The sequence below is a fragment of the Brienomyrus brachyistius genome, chromosome 23, assembly GCF_023856365.1.
Source record: "Brienomyrus brachyistius isolate T26 chromosome 23, BBRACH_0.4, whole genome shotgun sequence".
Classification (NCBI taxonomy): domain Eukaryota; kingdom Metazoa; phylum Chordata; class Actinopteri; order Osteoglossiformes; family Mormyridae; genus Brienomyrus; species Brienomyrus brachyistius.
The window spans coordinates 1645179-1671558 of record NC_064555.1 but is presented as its reverse complement, the minus strand read 5'-3'; the positions used below and the strand labels follow the sequence as shown (position 1 = coordinate 1671558).

General features: G+C 48.3%; 1 protein-coding gene across 1 annotated transcript in view; it reads right to left on the bottom strand.

Moving 5' to 3' along the window:
• The window catches only part of LOC125719371 (zinc finger protein 385D-like), a 31942-nt gene extending 5871 nt beyond the window's left edge, over nt 1–26071 (bottom strand). The window contains 3 exon segments of the mRNA XM_048994076.1: nt 3725–3835; nt 18172–18308; nt 25855–26071. Coding sequence (XP_048850033.1) covers nt 3725–3835; nt 18172–18308; nt 25855–25876 — 270 coding nt within the window. The 5' untranslated portion in view covers nt 25877–26071.
• Nucleotides 26072–26380: the final 309 nt, after the last annotated feature.

Here is a 26380-nt window from a genome sequence, read left to right as displayed (position 1 = left end):
CAGACGCCGGCATGACGACACAGCAGCCTTTGCAGCAGGAAGGCAGTCATTAAGACCACAGTCTGCACAGAAGCCGGCATGACGACACAGCAGCATTTGCAGCAGGAAGGCAGTCATTAAGACCACAGTCTGCACAGACGCCGGCATGATGACACAGCAGCCTTTGCAGCAGGAAGGCAGTCATTAAGACCACAGTCTGCACAGACGCCGGCATGACGACACAGGCCTGCCCCTTCATTCCCAGTCTGCACCTCTGTCCCAAAATCCAAACGACTTTCCCAGCAGGCTTTGCTGTCCCTTAAACAGCAAAGTACTGAGATAAACACGATGCTCGGACCTGTCCGTCCTCCAAGTCTGTCGTACCCGTGTTACATTATCAGCTTCTGAGACTCTGTAAAGCGACTGGACATGATGGCAGGCAGCACGATCCATCCGCCTTGCATCAGTTTGCCATGGTCACATTCTTTCCCTTTTACTGCATAATATATCGATTTTAATTATTTGTTCTTACCCATTAACATATAGTGGTTGCAATCCTCTGCATTATCCTGACTGTTATTCATCTTTGTATCTTTGTATCCTGCACACTGTGCCTTCTGAGACAAGCTGCAGAGTTTTGGGTAAGTGTTTACAAGAGGGATGGATGGATGGATGGATGGATGGATGGACAGATGTGCCTATATCTGTCCATATATAATATATATTCGCAACTGCAGCCAAACATTTCATTTTGCCCCTTTTCCCTCAACTGATGAATCCTGAATGAGCGGCCCCTGGCATAAACAAATCCCTTCCTATCTTAATATTTGTTCGAACAACCTTTCTCCCACATGCCAACATGTAAATACCATCTAGACAGGGTCCCAGGTGCTATGAAATACAGCCGCGGTGCCCATTAAAGCGGGAAAACAACATTTGACTTTGCAGATCATTTACGTCTGTTATCCTCTCAGAAAGCTACGTTTGACGGCTGAGAGGCACAGAGCGAAAACCGGTTCATGGCGACCAGAAATCTCCAAACCTGGACCAAAACGTGGCACCAGGCAGTGGGTGCCTTGAGCTGCCACCTGAAAAACAATATTTCGCCTGCAAACCCCAGACATTTGAATTCAAGGTGCCGCTGAAACTTCTCGCCAAACTTCCCATTGCGGTAAAACTGGACATTTGGAAATCAAGGGGCCTGCTGCGGATGAGATCCGAGACAGACAGGCGGAGTATCGAGGGGTCTGCCGGGGATGAGATCCGAGACAGACAGGCGGAGTATCGAGCCCGCCGCGGTAATAAACAAAGAGTCTCCCTCATCCCATCGGAGATGGATGGCGGGTTAGCAGACGTTACCTTGGCGATTCCCGCGCGGGCTGTGATTAATGGTTCAGATGGAAGGTGATTATGAGGGAAATGGTCTCCAATGAGGAAATAAGAATGGGGGGGGGTTATAATAAATAACTGACACCTTCAAGACCTTGGCAGAACAAATAGCTTTTTTAATAGAGGGAATATGGCGACGGTATAGTGTTTTATAATGATGTTGGTTTAACACCCGCAGTACAGCGCGGAAGAGGCTGAGCTGGTGACTACAAGTCTTAAAAAAAAATTCATTTTCAATAAGGAATACAATATTTCAAGAAGATAGCTTGGGTACCAGGAGGAAATTAAAATGGGGAGTCTTGCTAACATTCTCCTCATCTGCCATTAACTCACAGGGTCTGTGGAGGCATCTGAAGGTTCGTCTGGGTCCGAGTTTGCCTCCCAATTACCCTCAATTAGAGCAATCTGGCAAGAAAAATGGCATTAAATGATTTTTCAAATGATAAAGTTTTGCTGCACAGGGCAGTGTGTGGCTCTGTGAGTTAGGACCCAGAAGGTTGCTGGTTCAGATCCCCTTGGAGCAACCTCTCGATCACTCCAGGGATTGGCTGTCCCTGCTCCTTCAATTGTGTGTCGCGTTGGACTGAAATGTCTGCTAGATGAATAAGTATAGTGGAGCAGTGCATTGTGCCGGAAAAAAATTGGAGAAAGGAAACCCTGCGAATGGTAGTTTGATGGAAATGCTGGAAAAAGGAATGGTTATTAGTATGCATGATTCATTACTAAATGGAGCGATTAGGCCAACTAGTTGAGTTGGAACAAAATACAGAGTAATTCTTGGATCGGTCAATGGTAAATGAAACTCCCAAACATGGTCATTTATTTTATGTCAGATATCTTAGAGACAGACAGACAGAAAGACACACACACACACACACATTTGTAATTATATCTTTGTGGGGACTCTCCATTCATTAATACGGGCAAAATCCCAACAACGACGACCCTAACCCTACCCATCCCTAACCCTAACCATGAGTAACCAGCTAAAATATGTATATATATATAAATACACATTTTTTGATTGCATTCACAGATCTTTGTGGGGGAAAATCCTCCCCACAAAAAAACAGGTTATTGTCACATTATCGGGCATATTTAGTCCCCGGAATGTAATATAAACATAATACACACACACACACACACACACACACACACACAGTGTGACCAGATCATTTGTAAAGTTTATCATCTTATTTTCCTTATGACGTACTGTATGGTACTAAAGAATAAAAAAAAACATATTCTGACTTTCGAAATTGCTCCATTTCAAATAAAAAAAAAAAAAAACACATTTTCAGCCGTTTAATGACGTGTCAGAAATCTCTAGCTGACAGGATGGTTAATTTGCTCTGCCAGCCAGCGAGTGGCTGCTTGGCGCGTTTTCTGCCTGGATTAAAACTCCAGATTCCTCTTCTTGGCAAAAGAAAAAAAAAGACAACTGCAGTCATAACCGTGCAAATGTGGCCTTATTTCCTCCGCTGTGACAACCGTGTTTCTCTATCTCACACTATCAACAACGCTTGGTATAATAAACTTTACTGGTTGCTGCCAGGATTATAAATAGCTGCCCTCTAGAGATATTGTGGCATATATAACGGGCTGTACTGTTTTACCACTTGCCTAATCATTTACCTGCCAGCTGTTTCACATTTACCTGCTCTTATTTTTGTTCGGCGTTTTTTAAAAAATGTAATTATTTTTTATCTTCTCTTTAGTGGAGAAGTTACGTGGGTGACACTAAGAAAAACATCCTTTTTTCCTCAGTTCATTACCCCAACTCATCTACCAACATGCAGCCAATTCGACTCGAAAATATACGCTTATGTGCCTTTTTTATTTGCTATTTTGTTTCTGTCAGTTCTGATTCAATATCTCACAAAGATACCGCACCGCTGGGGAAAACCCCGGCCAAACGTTAAGTGATGTTTTATGCCTCCCGGCGGCTTGCAGTTGGCTGCCTGTCCTGTAGGAGGTGCTCATCTAGTACAGTGTAGAGCAGCTGAGACACCCAAGTAACTTAAAGCCAAGAAATAATGAGTCAAAATATGCACCTCACTGCATATTTATGAAAAAAAAAAACCAATAATTTCACTAGTTTATCCTCCTGATGTATGACACTCTGGAATTGACCAAGAAAAGCTATGCTATATATTTCAATTCTCATAACAAACACACTAAAACTTCATGCAGCCATACACATATAAATCCAAGAAAAGGACTTTATTATTGAGAAATACTACATAGTGAAAATGCCAGACACTGAGCATTTATTTGTATTAACGCTGCGTGTCTGTTGTACCTGAAAGCGTGCATTTGTGGCTGTGCAGACTAGCATGCGATCTGCATTACGCACCTCAGAGTTAAATTTGAGTCGGCACACACTGCACACCACGATGGGTTTTCTCTTCGGGGGCAGGGGGAGTCCGAACGTGTGATTTATTATGGCTTTTTGAACCGGGTCCATCTGCGAAAAGAGAAATAAGAATCCAATTAACTCGCCTTTTGACACGGCATTCTAAATCAACCCCCCCCAAGACACACACACACACACACACACACACACACACACACACACACAAACACCCTCCTCCTCAGTCGCTGCATCGGCCTTTGCAGCAGAAGATAAAGTATTGCTCCTCCCTCCTGAGTACTGGTATAAAGAAGACTTACGGGCGTCTTTGTTAGTGTTTACACCCAGCGATAGGGATACAAAGGTAAGGCGCAGGGTCCATTCCTGCCACTGGGGGGGGGGGACGGGGGGGGTTGGCATGTTTCACGGACTGACGCCTTTGGAAATGCAAAGCACTCATACTAAATCTACTGAGCTCGGAGATAAGAGGTTCATTTATTCAGCGGCTGTCCGCTGCTGTGGTACTCAAGGGCATATTGTCAAAGAGGGAAAAAACCAGCCCCTGGAAAAGCTTGGCTCAGATTTACCAAGCATTTGTCATGGTGTTTAAGAAGCACAGGGCTGTCCTGATAGAGGGTCCAGTCAGCAACACTACCCCTCCATTCCCTATCCGGCACCGCGTCTTGATGAGCCTAGAGCCTAACGCGGACAACATCAGGTACATGGCAGGTGACACTGGTCCATCACAGGGGACAACACACAGATGTCACACGCAGAGCCGGAGGGGGGGGGCAACCCAGGAGGCAGAAAACCCCAACGCTACCCACTGAACCCCCAGGCAGACTTTCAGAGTCATCCAGAATTTTAATTAGCAATTAAGGATTTTTTTATTCAAACATATACTCTTCAAATAACAATCAATCTCCGAGCCGAGATAATGCCGAAATTGTTTTAATGGAATGCAAACAAACGCGTGCTTAAGGATGAGCGGCGATTATAAAAAATATATTTGACATGCTGATTGAAAAATTAATCACCTCAACATTAGATGAAAATGCAAATATACTACCCCATTTGAATTTTAGAAATGGAATATCCTTCAATTTAGGATTCCGGTGTGGTGTAAACCAGCATAGGTCTGAAGCAGATAATTTAATCAATGGAATATTCCCATTACCCCATCATGGAGCTGAGTTATCTCACTGAGGCGAGCAAAATATCCAGATGGAAGAGCTACCTAATGGTGAGCCCAGGATGGAACCAGTCCAGTGTCAGAACCGGTCTTCCTGAAGAGAGGCCACTTTCCTTACTACAGACTGGGTCCACACCTACAGAATGTGTCGCAGTGCCAACCAGAACCAAGAGAGAAGCCCTCAAGTGTGTTTCATTACAGAAATGGTCTCAATGTCTGCTTTCAAAAGGAATTCCATAGTCAATGAAGTACCTGAAAGGTCACAACTATATCATGTACAACTCATCAAAGTCTACCATTAATTAAAAAAAACCCCATAAATTGCTGCCTTTGAACTGTTTGGTTCAATTCCTTCCACATGCTCTCATAACTTTATGGTAAGTTTTCATACGTAGCTGGAAGATGAGATCTTACATAGTTGTACTTTAGCTGACCTGGTAATTTTATGACCAAGGGGGGTAATGATAATATGTCATGTGCTCTGCTTCACGCCGGGGGGTCTGCCATCGTCACTGAGACGCAGAAGGCGCACCCCCAAGATGAACCTCCCGGAGTGTCCCCCCCAAGCTCGGGCCACTTAAATAGGCTCCTGACAAGGTGCTGCAGCTCTCAATAGCTTTAATTGGCTCGGAGATTTTGGCTCATGGGTCTCGGCCCGATAAGGGGGAACTAAAGTTCGTCTTTTCCTTGATTGCCGGGATCTGTGACGGCCCAAATATTCCTGCCAAAAAGGGGGAAATTAGCTGGATGACAAGTCTGAAGCTCTCCACTTAATACTGAAGTTAAAGATCTACAACGTGGCTTTAGAAATTCTAAGTGTAATTCTCAGTGGAAAAGCATTCTGGTAGCCAAGACCTGCACAAGACTAACAGTCCTGTTGAAGGCCTGGACACCATTTCGAGGGCCGACTTCTCTCCACTCACAGGTCTTTAACCAGTACGCCCCCTGCTGTTTATAAGATGCATTCCAGAGGTATTTGAAACATTTCATGACACCATTCACAGGGCTGCGGGAGGGGCATGGATACCCCGGCAGATTCTGGAGGCCCTGCAGTTTGTCAGGGGCCTTTGAACACGTAAAATTGGGGGGAGGGGGGCAAGGTGACTGTCAGGGGGCCCTGCATTTTTAAATATGACCCTGCCCTTCATATAAACCTGTACAGTTTAACCCCACTTGGGGTAAAAGGTGACTTGGGTGGATTATAGAACAGACCGCCTGTGATGTTCAGCAAACACAGTCACAGACATTCAGCTGTGCTGATGCATAACACATGTACATGATTTGCCTTGGGCAGGAGTACTGCCCCTGCCCCCCCTCACCACAACAACCCCCCCCCCCTGGCTTATGTAACTCCAGCATAAATCTCACATGGTGAATTCATGAGAGAGGCTTTGTAAGAGAAGTGCCCCCCCCCAATCCAGATAACATGCCAGGGCTTGCTGAGAGGGGCGGGAGATAAGCTGACAGAGAGAAGGGGGAACGGCGAGTTTGGTGGGGGGGGCATTGGGGAACGTTCCAGTGTACTAGCCAGAGGGGGGTAGTGATTCAGGAAGAACTTTACACCCTTCTTGGTTAAACACCCTTTTTTCTCACAAAATATGCTTTGAAACTCTGCAGAAGACGCCTAACTATAAAAATCCACCTTTAGTCTATATGGCTGAAACTGCCTTCATATGATGTATGTCTGTGATTCTGAAAGCATGACAACAAAAGATGTGAAACTCACAGAAACAGTCGGAGAGGAGTAACAAATAGCCCTTTCTCTGCGCTGTTGTTTTCCCATATTTCGTCGTTTTATTCCAGTCCTGCCGTGAGTTCTCTGGCACGCTCAGTGGGCCGCCTGTCCCCCCGAGCAAATTCCATTCCGTAAGCCGTCCGGCCGCGTTCCCGGTCACCGCTTTCCAGGGAACGAGCAGACTCCGTCGCTCCATGCCGAGCCCCTCGGGGCTCCAAGCCCCCCGCGTGCACTTTGCACCCGAAACAGCTGGAGATCGTGCCGTTCCCAAACTCCGCCCAGGCTGTGTTTTGCCCGCATTGGCGCGTCAGAGATCCCCCCCCCCCCCCCCCATGACCACAGTCCACCTAACAGACCACTTTATAGCCCCACAAAATTCGACAATAAAAAACAAAATCCGTGGTGGTGAATGCTATTTTGCCCATCGCTGGATGTTTAACCACAAGCTTTTATTGACCGCAGTTAAATAAAACCCAAGCGCTGCTTTCTGATGCAAAAAAAACTGTGACTTTTAAGCCTAATGGAAGGAGCCGTAAAGTGGTAATAAGAGAGAGCTGGCCCTCAGGGGCCCCATAAGGCCCGGGGCCCCCTAACTGCAGATGCCCAGCTTTTGGGGCCTTGGCTTTTGGAGGGTTTGGCAGAAGCCCGAAACATAAACCAGTGGTGCAGTGTGAGAGGGGTGCTGGGATTTGGGTGTGGGCGCTCTCTGATATAGCGCCTTACAGCAGGGCCCAGCAGCAACACTTAAACATCCCTTAGAGCTGAGCAAAGCCTCTGGTCACCATGTGTAGGGAACCCTGACAGCCAAGACCCCCCAGCCCAACCCGACCTGGCTTGACACCATCCTCTTCCTCACTGTGTCCTCACCCTCTTCCTCACTATGACCTCAGCCTCTTCCTCACTGTGACACCATCCTCTTCCTCACTGTGTCCTCATCCTCTTCCTCATTGTGACACCATCCTCTTCTTCTCTGTGAGACCATCCTCTTCTTCACTGTGATACCATCCTCTTCCTCACTGTGAGACCATTCTCTTCCTCATAGTGACACCATCCTCTTCCTCACTGTGACACCATCGTCTTCCTCACGGTGACACATCCTCTTCCTCACTGTGAGACCATCCTCCAGATTTTATCTGCCTGTCGTTTCAGACAGTGCTGACCATATTAAAGCCCTCAAAAGTGTGGGGAGGTCCTCTGGGGAGGTCGGGGTCAGGCACAGGTGGTCAGGCACAGGTGGGTCAGGCACAGGTGGTCAGGCACAGGTGGTCAGGCACAGGTTTAACCTTCTGTCCAGGTAAGAGCGTCGGAAAAGCAGTGAGTGAAGATCACGACCTTATACATAGTTGAGGGAGGTGCCTGTTGGAGGCGCTCAGATACAGGAGCATCTGGTAAAATTATTGTGCTCAATTACCATGCAAATAGACTGAAATTCAGCTGGGCAGGACGGGTGATATTAACCAATCAGAATAAAACCCATTGAGCAAGGCCAGAAAATTAACCACTTTGTCTTAGTGGTAATGAGCCAATATATTATTTCTGGTCACACTGTAGATAAAATAATCCCAGATAAAATATGATTATGCATTGTAATTACTCTGGGGAATTTGGTACAAAGCAACACTGGCGTTATTATCTTAAACCTTGCTTTCTTTTAATTAGGGAACACTCAAGCATGCTCGTTCAGCACGGACTCTGAATCCTGCCCTGAATGTCCAGCTGACTCACCGTTAAGTAAAGTAGGACAAATGGCCTGTCCAGGGTAATCCTAACTCTTATTGCTCCTCTAATTACTGAGGCCTTCTCTTAGATGAGTCGGACGCCATGGTGATACATCACACCGACACGGATGCCCTGCTCGGGGGGGGGGGGGGGGGGGGGGCAGGACGCATGACTGGCCATCTCATGCACCCACACGCACATGGTCCATCCCTCTACACTCACACCATCACTCTTGCACATGCTCCATCTCGCCATACAATATACTTCCTTCCTTCCCACCATATGCTTGTGCTCGCTCTGTCCCACCATACTCCGCCCAATCCTCCCACCATATGCTCGTGCTTGCTCTGTCCCACCATACTCTCACTCGCTCAGTCCCACCATACTCCGCCCCAATCCATCCCACCATACTCCGGTCGATCCATCCCACCATATGCTCGTGCTTGCTCTGTCCCACCATACTCTCACTCAGTCCCACCATACTCCAGCCAATCCATCCCACCATATGCTCGTGCTCGCTCTGTCCCACCATACTCTCACCCACTCAGTCCCCACCATACTCCCACCTGCTCCATCCCACCATATACTCACGCTCTTTCTGTTCTGCCATACTCACTCCATTTCATAATATACTCGCACCATACTCACACCATTCTCTTGCTATATGCTCCTACTCACTCCATCTCACCATACTCAGACTTGCTCCTCTCCTGCCACACTCACACTTGCGTCTGTCCCACCATACTCTCAATTGTTCCTGTCCTGCCATATTCATGGTCATGTCATACTTATGTTTGCGCACACTCCATCCCTTCAAACCCACACTCGTGCTCGTTCTGCCACACTCATTATTCATGCCTTGCTGTACTCATGCTTACTCCATCTTACCTTACTCCGAATCATGCCCTTCCTGCTACACTCACACTCACTCCTGTCCCACCACACTCATGCTTGCTCCATATCACCTTACTCAGACTCCCGTCTGGTCATACTCACGCTCACACACGTGCGCCCGTCCACTGGCCTGGGTCTTCCAGCATCCGAGCGCAGCTGTCGGCTCTGGCGGTGGGGACCCCCACCACACTCTGGGGTGAGAGACGCAGGAGTCACTAACAGGCAGTCGTCAATGTGTGACATGTTAGAGGAAAGCCGGCTGTGTAAATACACAGATATGTGCACATAATGTGTAATCTGTAACACCCATCGACCATAAACATTAGTCATGCAACAACCCCTGACATGACATGGCTGACGATGAACCCAGAGCTGCCAACAGTCTGGTCTTCTTCGTCGTCCTGTCAGCACGAACGCAGAACCACAACGCAAATGTACCGGACGGTGTGATTGTCGACTGTTTCCCAAGTGAAATCTCTGTCTACCACGCACACATCCCCCTCTGTGTCCTTCAGACTGTTTAGGCCACAAATAAATGAAGGTTGTTAAGTTCCAGTGCCCCCCCCCCCCCCCCCCCCAGATCTGCTCATGCGGGAAAACCTCCCTCTCGCCCCAGATTGGATCAGGCCTCCTTCTGACCACCGCGAGGTACATGTGACCGCTAAACAAAAAAAAAGCAAAACAGAATAAATATATATGAATACACAGGTTTATAAAAAAACCCCGTATTATAGGAATGTCTATGTATACAGACCAAGGTCACGAGGACCGGGGGAGTATCGCAGGATGCAGAGAAAGCAGAGGACACACACACGCACACACACACACACACACACACATACACACACACACACACACACACGCAGACCTGTAGGCATGGGGCCACAATGCCACCTCACACACACACACCTGTGAGAAAACAGAGATGAGGTCAAAAAAGAGAAAAGATGTCTGTCCATCCATCCATCCGTCCATCTATCCATCCATCCATCATCCAATCACTTATTCTGGTCAGGGTCCAGAGGAAGTAGAGATTCTGCTCAGCACAGAGCACCAGGCCGGGGTTCCCCCTGAACAAGATGCCAGCCCATTCCGGGACACATACACATAACCATAAACTATGTGCAATTACGAGACCCCAGTTAGCCAAACTGCATGCTTTTGGACTGCAGAAACAAACAGAGTCACCAGGAGGAAACCTACATAACACAGGTGAACACTGGACCCTCCACAAACCCACACAGAGCAGAGGTGGGATTCAAACCCACCACCCCAGAGGTGTGAGGCCACAGTGCTTCCTTGTACTGCCAGACCACAGTCGTGCAGACGGCAGCACGCCTGAAAAGGGTGGGGCAGCCGAGGTTAGGACACCGTCCTCTGCTGTGCGATGAAGATGCGTTACGCGATCTCAGACGTATGGACGGGTGCCACGTAATTCCTACATGCTCACGGCCTCACACACTGCTCTCAGGGTGCATGCTGTTCCGACACGATCCTAAATCTGTCCCAGTTGTCATAACAACGGCCTCTCTTTTTCTCCATAAAAAGCATCTACGCATCGGCTGTGAGTAGGCGTTCGCTGATGGCGTGCTAACCGGCGGCACTAACTGCCGGTACTCCCCCCCACCGCAGCGAGTCCCCTCATGGCGTCATTCCTCTTGGTGCATGTACCCATTGTTTTTCATCGGGGGGTGGGATTGCCCGCAGCCCTGACGTGTTTTGCTGATTTATGAGCGCAGAGCTGGCGAAAATCGGGCCTCGGCGGACATCCAGGGGGACCCTCGGATAAAGAGGCACCTTGTTCCGATAACGGACGGGGGGCCGCGGGACTCCAGATGTCCAGCCAATGTTTTTGAGATGTGAAAAAAAAAATCAGGATCTGCGTGCCTGCTCTGCCACCCATAGGGGGCGCCGTGTACCTCACAGACGCTCTCCATAAAACATAATGGGATGAGAGGGAGTGTGTGAGGCGTAAGTGCTCCGAAATTAGGCCCAAAGGAGCAGCTGCTCCACAGAGAGCTGAAGACCTCCTGCAGGGATGGACCCCCCCTGCCCCCCCACAACCAGAGCACATGTGGAGGATAAAAACTCAAAAACCACAAACAGATTAAGGCACTGAGCACGTCCTCCTAACAACAACAACAGTGTGATTGGCAAGGGCACACGCTCAACTACTCACACACACCCAAACACACCAGCATAACATTTCATTCGTCTGCAATAAAATTGCCATAGATGGTAGTAATAAAGCATGTCTAACATCTATAGAAAGAGACTTTGGCGCGATGTCTTGCAGATCACTGGATTTGGCACGTCTAAGCAAAATTAAGGTCCAACAAACGCATTACGGGGCCTGGGGGGGTGCAACAGTCCTGCTTCAGGCCCCAAAGTCCTGATGTATTAGTGTTACAGAAGGCAAGCACCTGTGGGACAGTGAGGGATGCAGTGGCGTGTCGGAACAGATGTTCCCCTACTGCGCATCCCATTCGCCTCAAACTCCGAGCCCAATGCAGATCTCAATGAGGCTCGTTTTATGAACGGAGGCAGAGGGAGGCGGGGAAGACGGCACAGCCGCTGCCCGGACTTATACGCAACTCCAAGCGGCCCGTTTAACCCGAAATTCTGGGGCCAGCACACGGAGAGGCTGAACACAGGCCAGAACTGGGTCAACATTCGCAAAGACATTCGCCGTCTGGCTGAAAGTCGGCCCTTGTTAAAGGAGCTTAGCCAAACCCCCCTCGCGCCATGTGACGCCCCAGCGTCCAATCGTGATGAACCTCTGTATGGTGCCAGCATACTCAGGTGTTGAGCATCCTGCCTACATCATCATCCACCTGGACTCCCCTGGATGTCTTAAGCCCCCATGAACCCCTTCAGAGGAACGCATCCAAATCCCCGTCTACCCCCTCAAGGAGCTCCAAGCCAATATCTCATTGCCCTCCTAATTCCTGAGACAATCCAGACCCCCCCCCCCCCCCGCCCCCCCGCCACCATCTTTATATCTTTCTGACAACAAAGCATTTCCACATCAGGAAGGAGCAGCTGTTTTCCTTTAACCGCCCCCCTCAGTCCCGCCTCCATCACGTAATCTCCGCCATTCCTGATCAAAGTGCCCCCCTCCCTGACCACAGGAATGCCATTTGTCCCATTTCCAAGGGGGGTGTGCTACACAGACCACACCTGCTCTCACACCCCGTCCCATTGCCGCCACACTCTTATCTATGGCCCCCTTCCCACGATTTACACAAACCCCCCCCCCCCCTCCCCCCCCGCCCCCGTACCCATGCATTTGCTCGCTCCCTGCACAAAGCTCTCCACATCAGACTCTGTTTTGGCTCCAGGATAGTGCTGCATCAGTAATGATAGACCACTGTAATATGGGGGGGGGGGGGGGTATGCGGGGTACTTTGCAGTTCCAAGCCCCGCCCCATTCAGATGCTAAACTCCCAGGGGACACTCACTGCGACTTGCGTGAGGTCACATGTCTCTCGGCAGGTGTGAGGTCACTATAAGACCCACTCAGCCCCCATATATAGGTCTGTATGGATATTACTGTCCTGTAGAGGGAGCTTATAGGCACAGTGCTGTTTTTAGGCTTCCAGGGTACTGCTGTAGACAACCATATAAACAAATGTATGATTTCATGGACATCAAAGGTCCCCCACCTTCCCGATTCACTAGAGCTTTCTGAAAGGTGACTCTTCTTCATCATACCTCACCCTCCTCCCTCAGTGCCCCCCCCCGGCACTCAGTACCCCCCCAGTGATTGATCAGCTGTTTATCCCCCATGTCTCTGTATGGCATGTTTCCCTCTGGGTCCTCCAGCCCAGGTCCACGCCCCCCCCGTTTTCACGCGACACCTTTCCCAAAAATAGACCCCCCCACTCATGCCGCTTGAAAAAGGAGGAGTTAGAAGGCAGCTTAAGAGCGGCGCCGCGTGTCGGTCTGAGGCGCGATACGGAGAGTCAGAGCAGTAATGGCCGACTGATGATAAGATCCAGTGGGTCGGGGGGGGGGGACCCAGGTCGTCTGACCCCCACATCCCGCCCCCGGCTGGTATTCCCACTCCGCTGGACCTGCAGCGTTTTGGGTCGTGGTTAATAGACCCTCACTGGGCCATTATGAAGCCCTCATCTCGGTGTCCAGCAGCAGCTGTAACGATCAGACCCTTCTTCCTAATGAGGTCCTTCGCTCTAATAAGAGCGTGAAGTGAGATCCCTTCGTTAGAATTGTACCCCTCAGACCCAGCAGCGCAAATGACAAATTAACACTAAGTAACAAGAGCCAGCATTTTCTGTCAGTCAGGGTCACGAAGCCATTAAACGTCCACCAATCATTAAATATTCAATTACCTCCTGCTTCATAATTCACATCTGAGAAATATACAAAACTGACAATTATTTAAAAAACAAAAACAGCCCTATAATTCTGCCCGCCTTTTAATTTAGTAATACATTGATTAGTCACTGCCTTAAGCTCCGGGTTCCCTGTGAGCCTGAACACGAAAAGCAGTTTCAAAAAATGGATGAATGGATGGATTGATTAGTCAATAAATGAACCAGTCAATTAATTAAACGAATGTACAAAGAAATCTTTAATTGAATTGATTAGAATGCTAAGATTTCCTACGCTTCTGTTTGTGATTTGTTCATTGTTCATGTTCCTGGGGAAGGAAGGGCACTCTGCTCTGGGAGCCAATAAAAAAACGTAATCGCTGAAGCAGGATGAACCCAAATCGCAGCATCCCAGAGTGTGGCATTCAGAAATACTGCCCCTCCAGGGCAGAATCCCCATGCTGTGAAGCTGCCAAAAGCTCGGGGGGGGGGGACTTTGGTTATCGTGTGTCTCTTTCTCTCACCGGTCTTGTCGTTCAGATCCATCCTGTCTGCCCGGCATCCAACTGCGAAAAATCCGCCCTCGGGATTCCTGCCGACCGGCTCATTCTCAAATCCGGAACTAATCTTCTGATTTCCAAAGTGCCTCTGGTCTCATTATGCTCCTCTGAATTACAGTGCGGCTTCTCAGCGGCTGGGGGGGGTGGTTCTGCACGGAATGGAGACTGTTGTGCAATGCATCCGGTGCCGACAGGGAGGCCGAATAAGGTCCCGGGTGCTTTGGGGGCCTGGCCGAGGTCCAGCGGCGCAGCAGACGAGCGCTTGGCAGCGACAGTGATGTCAGAGCAGGACGCGGATCTCCAAAGGGAGCGTGTTTGGTGGTGGGGGGGCCAGAAAGACCCAGCCGTCATCTTCGCCAGACCCCGTGCCAGACTTAGTGACTCTCTGCATTTCATCGTCCGAAAGAAAACAAACCAAAAAGATAAAAGGAGAGAAAATTCCATTTCCTCTCCACCATCACGTGGATAGAGGCTACGTTGTTAGGAACGGCAAAGAGCTGTGGTACACAATGAGGGGGGGGGTTTCCCGGGTCCATGCATCACTCTCCTGCCATTTTTTTCCACAAAACTGCAGGGGTGGAGGGGGATCGATGCCGATCGCTCCATGGGGGATATGGAGTTCGTAACATTTCCCAGAGACAAATGCGGACTCCAGGCGTCACAAACTGCAACGCTTTTATTTTTCACCCACCGACTCCAAGTCCTCCTCCAGGCTCTGGTTCCTGCTGGAACGCTGTCCCTCCCGGATCTGTTATCCGCTCTGGGAAACAGGAGCACCTCCCCCCGCTCCTTATCTCTGCCGTGCGATTCCCAGCCATACCTTTCCAATGCCAGCCCTCCACCTTCCCGCTGCCTTATCAGGAATCCTCGCCCCCTCTCACACCCTCTATCCACTTCTCACACCAGTGCTGATCTGCTCCCCTCCCTCCCACTGGCCCCCAGGATCAGCTGTCCCGAGAGATTAAGCGCTTATTGTTGACTCGTCCCCAATCTGCACAACCACTCAGATTTAAACATGCCACCGGTTTACATGCATCTGTTCATTAGAAAAGGCATTAGGATCCCCTGCTACGGGGGCGGCTGGTTAGTGCTGGTGAAATGGGACCCTGGCAGGACACCAAAGAGATGACGATGGGATCCGCAGCGGCTCCACCGAGAATGAGGCAAGCTGTGGGACGTCCCCATGCGGGAGAGAACTTTAATGGGGCACCGCAGAACAACACCCCCCCCCCGCCCCAGACTCACCGGATCCCAGTCCCACTGGGAGGCTACAGCACTCCCTCACCGGCCCCTGCGGCACCGGCACATTCCGGAAACCATGGCAACACTGCGCCGTTATCAAACAAACAGAGGGAGCCGTTCATACATGCGGCCGACCGAGGTAAGACAAAGTGGGGGGGGGGGGGGGGGGGCACACTCTAGGACACAGACAGAGAGGAGTGGCATGAAACTGGGAACAGAAGGGGGCACTATGTCAGACTCAGATTAGCAACGTTCACATAGAAATGTATACAAGAAAAGTCTGGTTGATGCACGGAAAAGGGTACAACAGGTTGATCAAACGTGTAAAAGTTCAATCTTAAGTTCAATTTTTTCCTTCTACTACCAACCGCACTATGATCCATAACTCTGTCGCTGATCCTACAATAGACAATCTGATGCAGGACAAAGTATAGAAAATTCGAAAACACCACTTTACATAAACGACATGACTTCAGATTGCGGACGGAGACCGCGATACCTGGAGAAAACCACGCGTGAACACGGGAAGATCACGCTAGCTGTACACGCAAACAGCCACGGCTGGGATTGTCCCACAGCACTGGAGCTGTGAGGCTGTGGCTCGGCTCGCTGTCGCCACGCTCAAGTTGTCTGAAACTGGAGTTTAACTGTAAAGGAAAATGAGTTTGGACTTTCCTGCAGTGGAAACCACGTGTGCATCTCTCTGCTGTGATCGTACCACATTCACGCACCAAAAAAAGAGTGGGGTCTCCGTCTAGCTGTGGAACAAAGGATTGTGAGACCGAGGGCTGTGAAGATGTGAGAGCGGGGTCTGCTGAGAACGTACACATGGCTGGATGTTTACCACAGCCCCCCCCCCCCACCTGGAAGTGATCCAAGACGTTCCGGCAATGAACACTCCGGGAGAGGATGCATTTATCGGTCAGCTGCAGTTTCTTCCTATAAGTCACTTCAAGCTGTTCTGCGACTGTGCTGGTTGTTGAATATCTAACCCCCTCCCCCAATACCCCTTTCCAAGACAGGGGTCCTATGTCAATTAAAAAAAATTCCATCAACCGCAGAGGGAAATACAAGCAAAACAGGAATTCAGCTGTGATGGCATCTGGGGCAGAGAGGAAGATGAGATGTCCTTCGCAAAAGGTAAAAGCCCCCCCCCCCCCCCCTCCCCTTCACTATTGGGTGGGGCCCAGAATGTAAAGTGAAGCATTCTTCATGTCCAATCCCACGGTCTGCCGGCAGCGATAAACCGTAACGAAAGCTGGGAAATGGGTCACCACTGGAAGACTGATGGAGTGTCAGACATAAACACGCTACCTCACCGCCGTCCTGACGTCCAAATAACGACGCCTTATCCACTCTCCACAAGCACATCCAGCACTTACATGGTAGCTCGCCTGTGCACTATTTACAGGCGTGATAGTTTGTTATTTAAACACCAAAAGGCAATGATTCACTTATATTCTCTCACGTTAAAGGAGAAGACCTCCCTCAGTAGCTCCGCATGGCACCCGGCGAGCTACACGTGTTTATTTTAGACACAGATGCAGGTTCAGAATAGTGGTTCTGCTAAGCTGCCGCTTATCCGGGCATGAGGCCCGTGTCTGTCGACCCCGACTGATGTTACCGAGGCTGAAAGGCACGACCTCGCTAATGTCCTCCGGAAATCTAAAGCACAACGACCGCACACGACAACGATGACAAAAATACTGAAACAAACAGCGTCAACAAGCTACAATGCCACGAAAGCAAAACGAATGTAAAGGGCAAACTGCAGTATAAGCAACAGCAAACTGTGAACATGCCGCAACCAAAAGAATAAAAAAAAATAAGCGAAGAGACATGAATGAAGACAGCGGCAACAAAGGGAGAGAAAAAAACAAAAGTGGAGCCACAAAACAGCGAAACGCCAGACAAAAAAAAACAAACAAAAAAACAAACAAAAAACAAACAAAAAATAAACAACCATGCAAACAGGTCCCCGCTAAAAACAATCTAGTGAGATTCAGACAAAAAGAAAGAGCTCTCCCCACAGTGCCCCTCAAACTGCATCTTTCCATCTGGGGGGGACACACACCCCCCAAAAAGCGTTGTGACCAGTGCAGTCGGTGTTGTCTTTATATTTCATGGGGAGTCGTGAGTCCAGGAGTGACTAAGATAAGGGCTGTTTGTACCTCTCCCAAAAATGCCTGCTCTGGTTTCTAAACAAAATTGAGAAGAAAATGAAGGAGTTCATTTTCCCTCAGAAGGTACATTTTACTTCCACTTTGGGGAATGTTTTTAATTTTTATTGTTTTTTTTTTTGCCAGAGTTCACTGCCTCATCCAGGATAGGGCTGCACTCTGACAGCTTCTAATCTGTAGATGTTTGCAGTAATTTCGGCTTGTTCTGTCCAATAACAGACTTGATGAGCCTGTTTGAAGTGCTGCGTGCAGGATGCAGAACTGCAGGCCTCACAGGGCCACAGTATCAAAGGCCCATAACTCCAATTTAACGCACGTGTCACTGTGCACGGGTGCATCAGGCTGGCGCACGAGTGAATGCAAATGCAATGATACTGATACTGTAATATCCGGCACTTGCTCGTTAAAGGAAGCTCCCCGTGGCCCTAAATGTGGCCTCGGCGGGTTCTGAACCTGCAGGCTGGTTCCAAGCGTCTACTCCATCCTTACACGGCACAGCCGAAAATGTCGTTAATTCAGCACAAGTAACTATATTTGTTCTTGACAAGTAATGCTGCCACCCACCACTCCCCTCCAACGGCACCTGTGACTCACCGTGCTGAAGCTGGGGAAGAGGCTGACTGTGGCATCCAGAGGAAAAGGGAGGAGCTGTTTCATCTCTAGGGAGGGCTGGATGGCTGGCAGCGGGGGGCGCAGCAGGGCGGGCAGGATGCCGCTGTGGCCGGCGTTACCTGCACGGGGGCAGCAAGAACATTAACAGATCTACCTCAACGATGACGGAACAACATCCAGACCAGAACGATTCCTAAACCGACTGACCAAATGGAAACACATCATATAGGAAAGACTCTAACAAAGAGGTATATGTTGAAAGGTACAACGCAGCCGTATAAAGCGATCTGTAGAGTTTATGGGAACATCGAGGTGTCCTGAGCTGGCATCGTCATAAACAGATCTTTTCATAAACAAACTGTAGACAACAACTGAGACATGGCACATTTTCCTCAGATGCTCTGCTGTCCCGCACAGTGAGCTGCCAGGAAGTGTCCGTCACTGGGGGGGACGGAGCTGGAGGACTGAGGGACAGATCAGACAACAAGACTCACGAACGATTCACATTTTAAAGGCATTAAACTGTCTTTAACATTTTGCATTACTTAACCTGCTGGTCCTGCACATGAATAAAGTGGTAATCCTTCTGGTCACCGAACTAGAGCGGTGATTGGGAGGCATGGCTGGCCCGCACTCGCCCCCCTGCGTTCTCGTCTTTTAATTAAGTGAGGCAATCAGGCGACCCGCTCCAGCGACCCCATCACTGATCTCATCACAGAGATTCACGCCGCGTTCCTTCAAAACGAGCTCAAAGACGATAAAAACACAACCTTGCGTACGTTACACTCTTACGGCCCTTTTAAATTTTACATTCAATGTTGTGCCAAGCAATCATTTATTAAACCGCCTCAGATTTAATATGCATGAAAGTACCCATAATGCACCTGAAACAACAACATGAATATCTCATACGGCATAAACCGTGGGAAAACGTGTGCACCTGATATTAATATCTCTTTTCTTCTCCGTGGCCCACAAAGTTTGCACAGGAGGTTATTTGTTTTGCTTTGATTAAAACGACAAAGCCGACAGACTTGAGAAATGCCGGGTAATTGAGTCAGGATGGCATGTTGTGGTTACCTTAATGAGGAATACGGCATTTGCCAGAGAATAAACTCCATGTTGATTAGGTCTATTCAATCTAATCAAAAGGCACTTTTTTCAAGCTTTATTTGTGTTGAACATCACACCACATTATTTGTCATGACGGAATAGTGCAAGGAATGAGGCCCAGGTCATTACACCACCACCTTCTGTTTGATTACCATGATAATTCCGGCAGGCTTCTTGAGATCTCTAATTAAACAAGGCAGCAAAGAGTTTCATATCAGACAGGTGTCCTTAAAATAGTTTTAAAATCTGGAACGTTGTCCATTGCTTGAAGAACTGGAAGAGAAAGCACATAGCAGCGTAGCAGTTCAGACGATCATCCAGAGATTACTAAATGCTACACGTGTAACAAATGCATGATGCAGCGTGTGTTTCAGACACTCAATGCCTTGGGGGGGTTCAGAAGGGCGCAGCTTGGGGGAGGAACCCCGCATTTCCACCTGGAGATGTAGCCCCCCACGGGCGAACCATCAAGGGAATGTGGCCAACTGTGGAATTTGTCCGCGAAGCGCAGGTGCCACGTCCACCATTTGCCCCGTTCGCATGAACCCCCGGGGAGATGCAGAAGAAAGTCGCACTGCGGGCGACATGTTAAGCACTCTTTGTGGAGTGGAGGTCTCTCACACGCATGTGCCGCAAGGAAACTACAGGAGCGGAGCGGAAAAAATCCCGGGGCCTCCCAAGCAGAGAGCTCCGTCTCATCAAATTACGGAAAAAAGGCGTTATGGAATCCGCATTTCTCAGGCCGTGCCGTGCAAAGACACGTTTCGAGCGTGTAGCTGACATCAGCCCTGAAATGTCAGTCAGCTCCTGCTCAGTCACCTTCAGCAGACAAGTACGACACAGCGCCAAGATCAGACAGCCTGTGGAAACTCATCACGCGTTTCCGCTTCACCGATTTGCTCGTGGGTGGCTTGGCGGGGGTGGGGGTGGGGGTACTGGAGGGGACACGCGTGTTTGTGTGGAGTTTTTCGTCTTCCTCCCCTGCTTGTCTAGGTTTCCATCAGCCAGCAGCACAGCAGGGACATGGATACCCTGCCAGGTTTAGGGAGACCGGCGTTTTACAGGGGCCTTCGAATGCGCAAAATCTGTAGCTGCGCCCCTGGAGCTGCCCATCGCGCATGCACCCTGCGACGGACCAGCACCCCATCCGGGGTCTCCCCTGCCTTGTGCCCTGTGCGTCCCTGGGGAGGACATGCAGGAAAAGGTCTCACAATGCTGAGTCCATGGATCAGATCACCATCCTGCCTCCTAGGTCTTCTGATACCTGCGGCCTCTTGGGCCGATTGTGGGGGTGCCCGTTCCGCTAAATTAAGTGCCAGTGCTCCCCCCGCTTGCCCGTGCACTGCACCAGCCCTGTCTAGAGCAGGCTGCACCATTTCCTGCCTTTCCTGTGGCTTCGGCTCTGCATTCCCACCTTTAGCATAAAGCCGTATTCGTCTCGGTACCTCACTAGTGCATGATCGGTGCACTCTCCTCATCACGGTGTTTTCCCGGAATCCCCCCCCCCCACACACACACACTGTGACATTACGTTCTACAGCTCCCTGCTTCCAAAACCGTCATTCAGAAAAACCGCTGTTGTCCGTGGGCTCGACTCCTCGCAGTTGTTTACTGCAGATGTCGTGCCAAGGGGACCATCCAGAAATGGAAATCAACCCAACAGCAACACAGAAAGTCTTTTGTAAGTACATGACGTGTCATTTGGGGATGGAAACGAGGGGAAATTTAGACAATTAAGTGATTTAATGAGAAATGCTGTGAAAGAATAAATAATGAGAGAACTGATGCTATCTAGAGACATATAGTCCTTGAATCACTGGGGTACGCAAAGACCCCATTTGTCACCGAAACATAAGCCCAAGTTTACTGACTGATTCCATATTAAAAGTGACAAACAGTGATGGAACATCCTCGGAATTCTGGGCTCCGATCGATTTCAGCATCACAGCTGACCGCCTGCTCTCCATAGTAACGCAAAAACCTAAAAATAAAAGTGGCAGGCCCGGCGTCCTATTAGGGCGACAGGGTGCATTGTGGGAATGAGACGACCACACACCATGCTGGTGAATAGCTCTGATTGCATGGCACCACAAAGGCGACCAGAGCACAAACCTACGGCCGCCTCTCTGAGGGGCGCAAACTCGAACACAAACCGAGTCGACCGCAAAGGAGAGAAAAAAAAGAGGCGTGTAAGTTTAGGGGGTTTTGTCAGATAATCAGAAGAGTGTAATAACCCTGCAATCAGGCGCAGCAAACAATCAGAGATAATCTCAAAAGACCCCTAATTGGATTACGGTGCCCTAAAGGGAAGCTCTGAGGGAAGCAGACAGACGATGTGCAAAGGCGTCTAAGCACTGAAGTGGAGTCTATGGATAAAGGAAGTAGCCCTAAGGCCAAAAGCAGGAGGATGCTAACACCAGCCCCAGTAAAACCATACAGCCTTTTAATGGCACAGCAAAATGATCAAACGAGTCGTGTTCTGATGGGGAAGAAACCCATAAATATATAATCCTGTGTAAAGACACAAAAATAAAAAGACATTTTAGAAGGTGTTTTGTCTCACAGATTAGTAACCGACTGCAACGATAGAAGAAGGAGAATGATCTCGCATTTCAGCCTCTATGGAGCCAAAGTGAGTGTGACTTTTTTGACATAGACAGACACGTTTGAGCCCCCGGACATAAAATACCTGACATTATGGCAGCCTGTTAACATAGATTAAGGATCTGTAGATACACAGGAGCTAAGAATACAGGGGGAGGGTGTGACAACACGCTTTTTTGAAGTGAACATCTTGACCTGTTCGCAACCTCCCTCCTGCAGTCTGCGCCATCTGCCGTTGCCTGGTCTGGTCCTGCATGGACAAGCGTTCCAGCTCCTCCAACAAGTGCACCCACCCCCCCGGGCCCCCGTGGACTGGCACAATTGAAAGCCGCAACAAGTAACATGGGTTTGGGCCTCACCGGATTGGCTGAGGGCTTGAGTCATCGCCGGTCAATCCCATGTGACACTGCAGGTAAGCGGCTGAGGCAAAGTGAAACTGGCTGTCATAGTCAGCACCCCCCAGAAGATGGCGCCCTAGGCGGCTGCCAATGGTGCTTAAAGGATAACCCGGCGTGGGCAATGAGGTGAAGCACGACTGTGATCTAACCTTTCTCTAGTTCGATTCCCCAAATTGTCCTTCAAATGTGTTTAGTCTGCCTCTTTAGCACGACTCAGTGTTTATGGATCAGCCCTATAACAATGGAAACACGCTTACTGTGGTGTTTACAGGCGGAAATACCGAGCTGGTCCACATGATGGACTCCTGCTTAAAAACACCTCGTTTCAGGACGCAGAGGAAGATGCTGACACAATGACACCAGGTGAGCATACTGGCCCACCCACCATGCTGCACGTCTGGAAGTTCAACGTGTCACACGGCACGCTAGCTCCTAATCTCCCTGGGGGGGGGGGCTGTTTTTGCATCAGATAGCTGAGAGATGACGCATTAAGCAAAGCAGGCAGTCCCCACCTTTCAGTCTGACGTCTTGGCATTTTACTGCATCACGTCTCTATACCTGTTGTGATAAATGAATTATTGCCTACAATCGCCCAACAAGCACCCCACCCCCCTTCCTCTTGTGGAACATTCCAGGCCCCCATCTCAAGGAATGTGACGTCCATTCTATGTCTCCTAGCCTGGCTAATGGAGGGTGACCTGTTGCTGCGCTCGTCACTTTAAGGGCAGCTGAAAATCACAGTCCAGAGAGAAGGGGTAGGACTGCCCTACCATTGTTAGGCAAAGCTACTGTCACCAGACCAAGGTTCCCCCATTTCGGTCCTTGGGGACCTGCAGACAGTCCATGCTTTTGCTCAGGGAGCTGGGAGGGAGCAAAAACATGGACTGTCTAGCAGGAAGCAAAAATGTGAACAGGGTTAGGAAACACTGCATAAGACCGTCGCAGTTTCAGACAAATATAGAGTGAAGCAAGTGACATTTAAAGGGAGAGAAAGGACGTAAAATGAGATTATATTTAAAACCTTAAAATATCATGCTTCTTTTGGACAAAAATTATATTCAAATGCACCCTGACCTCTCTGTAAGGCTACCTTAAACACACAAAAGATGTACCAAGGCATGTATTGGAATCAGGTAGACAGGCCTGTATGGTTTGTGGTGCATGGGTGATTTCCGTTAATGTTAATGCCTACACTAAACAAGAAAGTCCAAAAGCCATCAACTTCAGGCTCAAAAGCAAGCACTGAAATGTTAGAGTCAGAGCATAACTGATTTCAATATATTACACCCAGTAACAACAACAATCCTTACAGCGTAGAGGTTGCTTGAGCCCATAATGCCTCACAGCAACGGACATTCGGAGGGTCGTAAAAAGTCAAGTTCTGCTGCAATGCAAAAACATTCTATATTATTTTTCATGTGGCCTTTATATTTACAAGTCAATGCTAAATGCAATACCTTGTTTTGTAAATAATGAAACGATAATACGGCACGTCTCACCATTGAACTACATAGCCACTAATTGCTGAGGGTGTAATTCTTTGCCTCAAGTCGCTCACGGATGCCCTGGTGAATCCGCAGCGGTGAATCCCGGAATCCTATACGCTGCCGTGGCAGCTGCTTTGCCATATATTTTACTTAAAATGTGAAAAGTGGGCAAAACAAACTGCTGCGCTGCCCTGCTCTGCTGTGCCGTATTTTTCAGTTAAAAGGTTAACAGGGAGCGGTACAGATTCTGCTGCGATGCCCCGCTATGCCGTATATTTCACTTAAAAGGTTAACAGGGAGCGGCACAGACTCTGCAGCGCTGCCTTACGCTGCCATACCGTATATGAGCTAAAAAGTGAATCGTGGGCAGTCACACTCTCCACGTGGCGGTGCTATATATAATTGTGTTGATTCTGTTATATTTGTATTGGCGGTCTATATATAGACGCAGATATATACGCGGCATTACATCATATTAGGTCAAATACCTGCAACTTGTTATGCCTAACAAGTTGTTAGGTATTTCGCGGATTGCAATTCAGGTAAAAGTTCAGAAGTTCAGCGGGATCCTACTTCAATACGGTGAAATTAAAAAAAACAGGCCTATTTTTACGTGAAGTATGACGGATTTGTGCTTTAACACCAAGTCGGATCCTTTCATGGCGCAGGTGGGTTATACACCCATTGCGGGAATCTCCCGCATCGCAAGTCCACCAGTTGGGGACGTTAATTTAATCAATGAAATGTCTCTCTATCCTGTAGCCCATGTCTTAGGGTATGATGCCATCTCAGAATTGTTCATTAATCAACATTCAGGTGTAGTTATCTGCTGAACAAAACTATTTTGCCAGTGACTGACGCTGGTAAAATTCTGGTCGTTTCAAGAAAAACAATAAAAAAAAAAAAAATTAGTCTAAGTCGGTCGCGTATCATTTGGCAGTTAGGCTATATCGCATTAAAACCTCTGTTTTACATATTTTATAGACTCGCTTCTGTACAAGGGCAGGCTGAGATTCATGCATGTTTATGCATGCAGTCTTAATAAAATACATTCTGTTATGGGAATGTCTTCTTGTTACTTCCTTACTGCATGCTCTCTCCTCATGGTAGAAAATCGTCCGCAAGTCCGAAAAAGGTGTATCAATGTAGTCCAGAAAGCAGCATTAAGCATGATAAGACAATAATATAGGCACGTGCTCACTTTTTTTCGCCTTTGGACTGTCATAACATTTTTTTGCAACATTGTCTCATTCATATTTCATACATTCACGAACTTCCTAGGATTTAAGAGGTCGTCCGATATAAAGTACACGTGTTGTAATCTCAGATACTGGTCTTTATATAAGCAATGCATACTATACTGGGATTTTATCAGCATACTATATGTTGAATATAGGCGCAACTTTTGATGTATATTTCAAATACAATTACTATACGGACGCTAAATTAAGGGGATTTTGTCACAATAATAATTTGTATCATTCGGAATTGGTGGTCGTTATTCACGCACAATTGATTCGATATATATCTTGCCACAATTTTGAGTGCTATTTGTAACCATATAGTCAGTTTATCGTATGCAATTTGAATTTATTTAAACAATGAATAACGTTGTGTGTTTAATTTTTAATGCGGTCTTAACCACAATTTCAAATTGGAATACAGTCGTTTTACAGTGTGCAGTTACTATCGGGTATGCTGTGAAATTATCATTATTTTACCAATGTGTTTATTTTTCTTAAAATACTTCGCAACTAGTAGCCCGTTTAATCAACTGGTACCCGCAGTCTTGAAGCTTGTCTGAAGTTAAACCCGGTTAATGTGAGAATTATCATACGCTTAACGCCGAAAGCCCCAGGACGTTGGATTTCAAACCCGACTTATTTTGTTTATTTGTTTTATATAACGCTGTTGGTGTGCAGTAGAACTACGCGATTCCCTAACGACGCACTATCCCGGCATATGGTCCTCTTTTGCAAGATGTTCACGCTCAGCCTTCAACGACCACGCATTAGAGTAAATGGAAAAATATATAAAGGCTATAGCATGGGTAAGTCACTCACCAAAATACATGCTTCTCTTCATCAATTTTACATTTAAGCTAAAATCCACTCTTGTCCGGGTCCACGGTGACTTCAGAGCAAGTGGACAGGCGCCGCGGAGACACTCCGGTCGGATTCGCACAGTGATCCGTGTGCTGAGCCCATCTCGCTCGCTGCTTCTACCCGATCACTGTCCGCTCTCCTCTCACCCACTGACTGTACGGTGGGCTGTCTCTCATCCTCTCCCCTTACTGCCGCCCCTCCCCACACCCCTCACTCATACACACACAAACACACACGCACGCAAGCAATATTCTCACAATTAAAGTTACTGCAATCCCGTATTACCTCAACACGCCATTGCATGATCAAATAATCAACACAACAAACAGATATTAATTCGCCAACTGGAAACAGAGCGGCAAGCCATGAGTTTATTTTTCTTTTTGCTCAGAGCTCATAAAAAAAGCTTCAAATGAGCTTTTTGCTGCAATCAACGGAACAGTTATTTGGTGTAATGCTGCTATAGAATCTGTTTGCTTTCTTC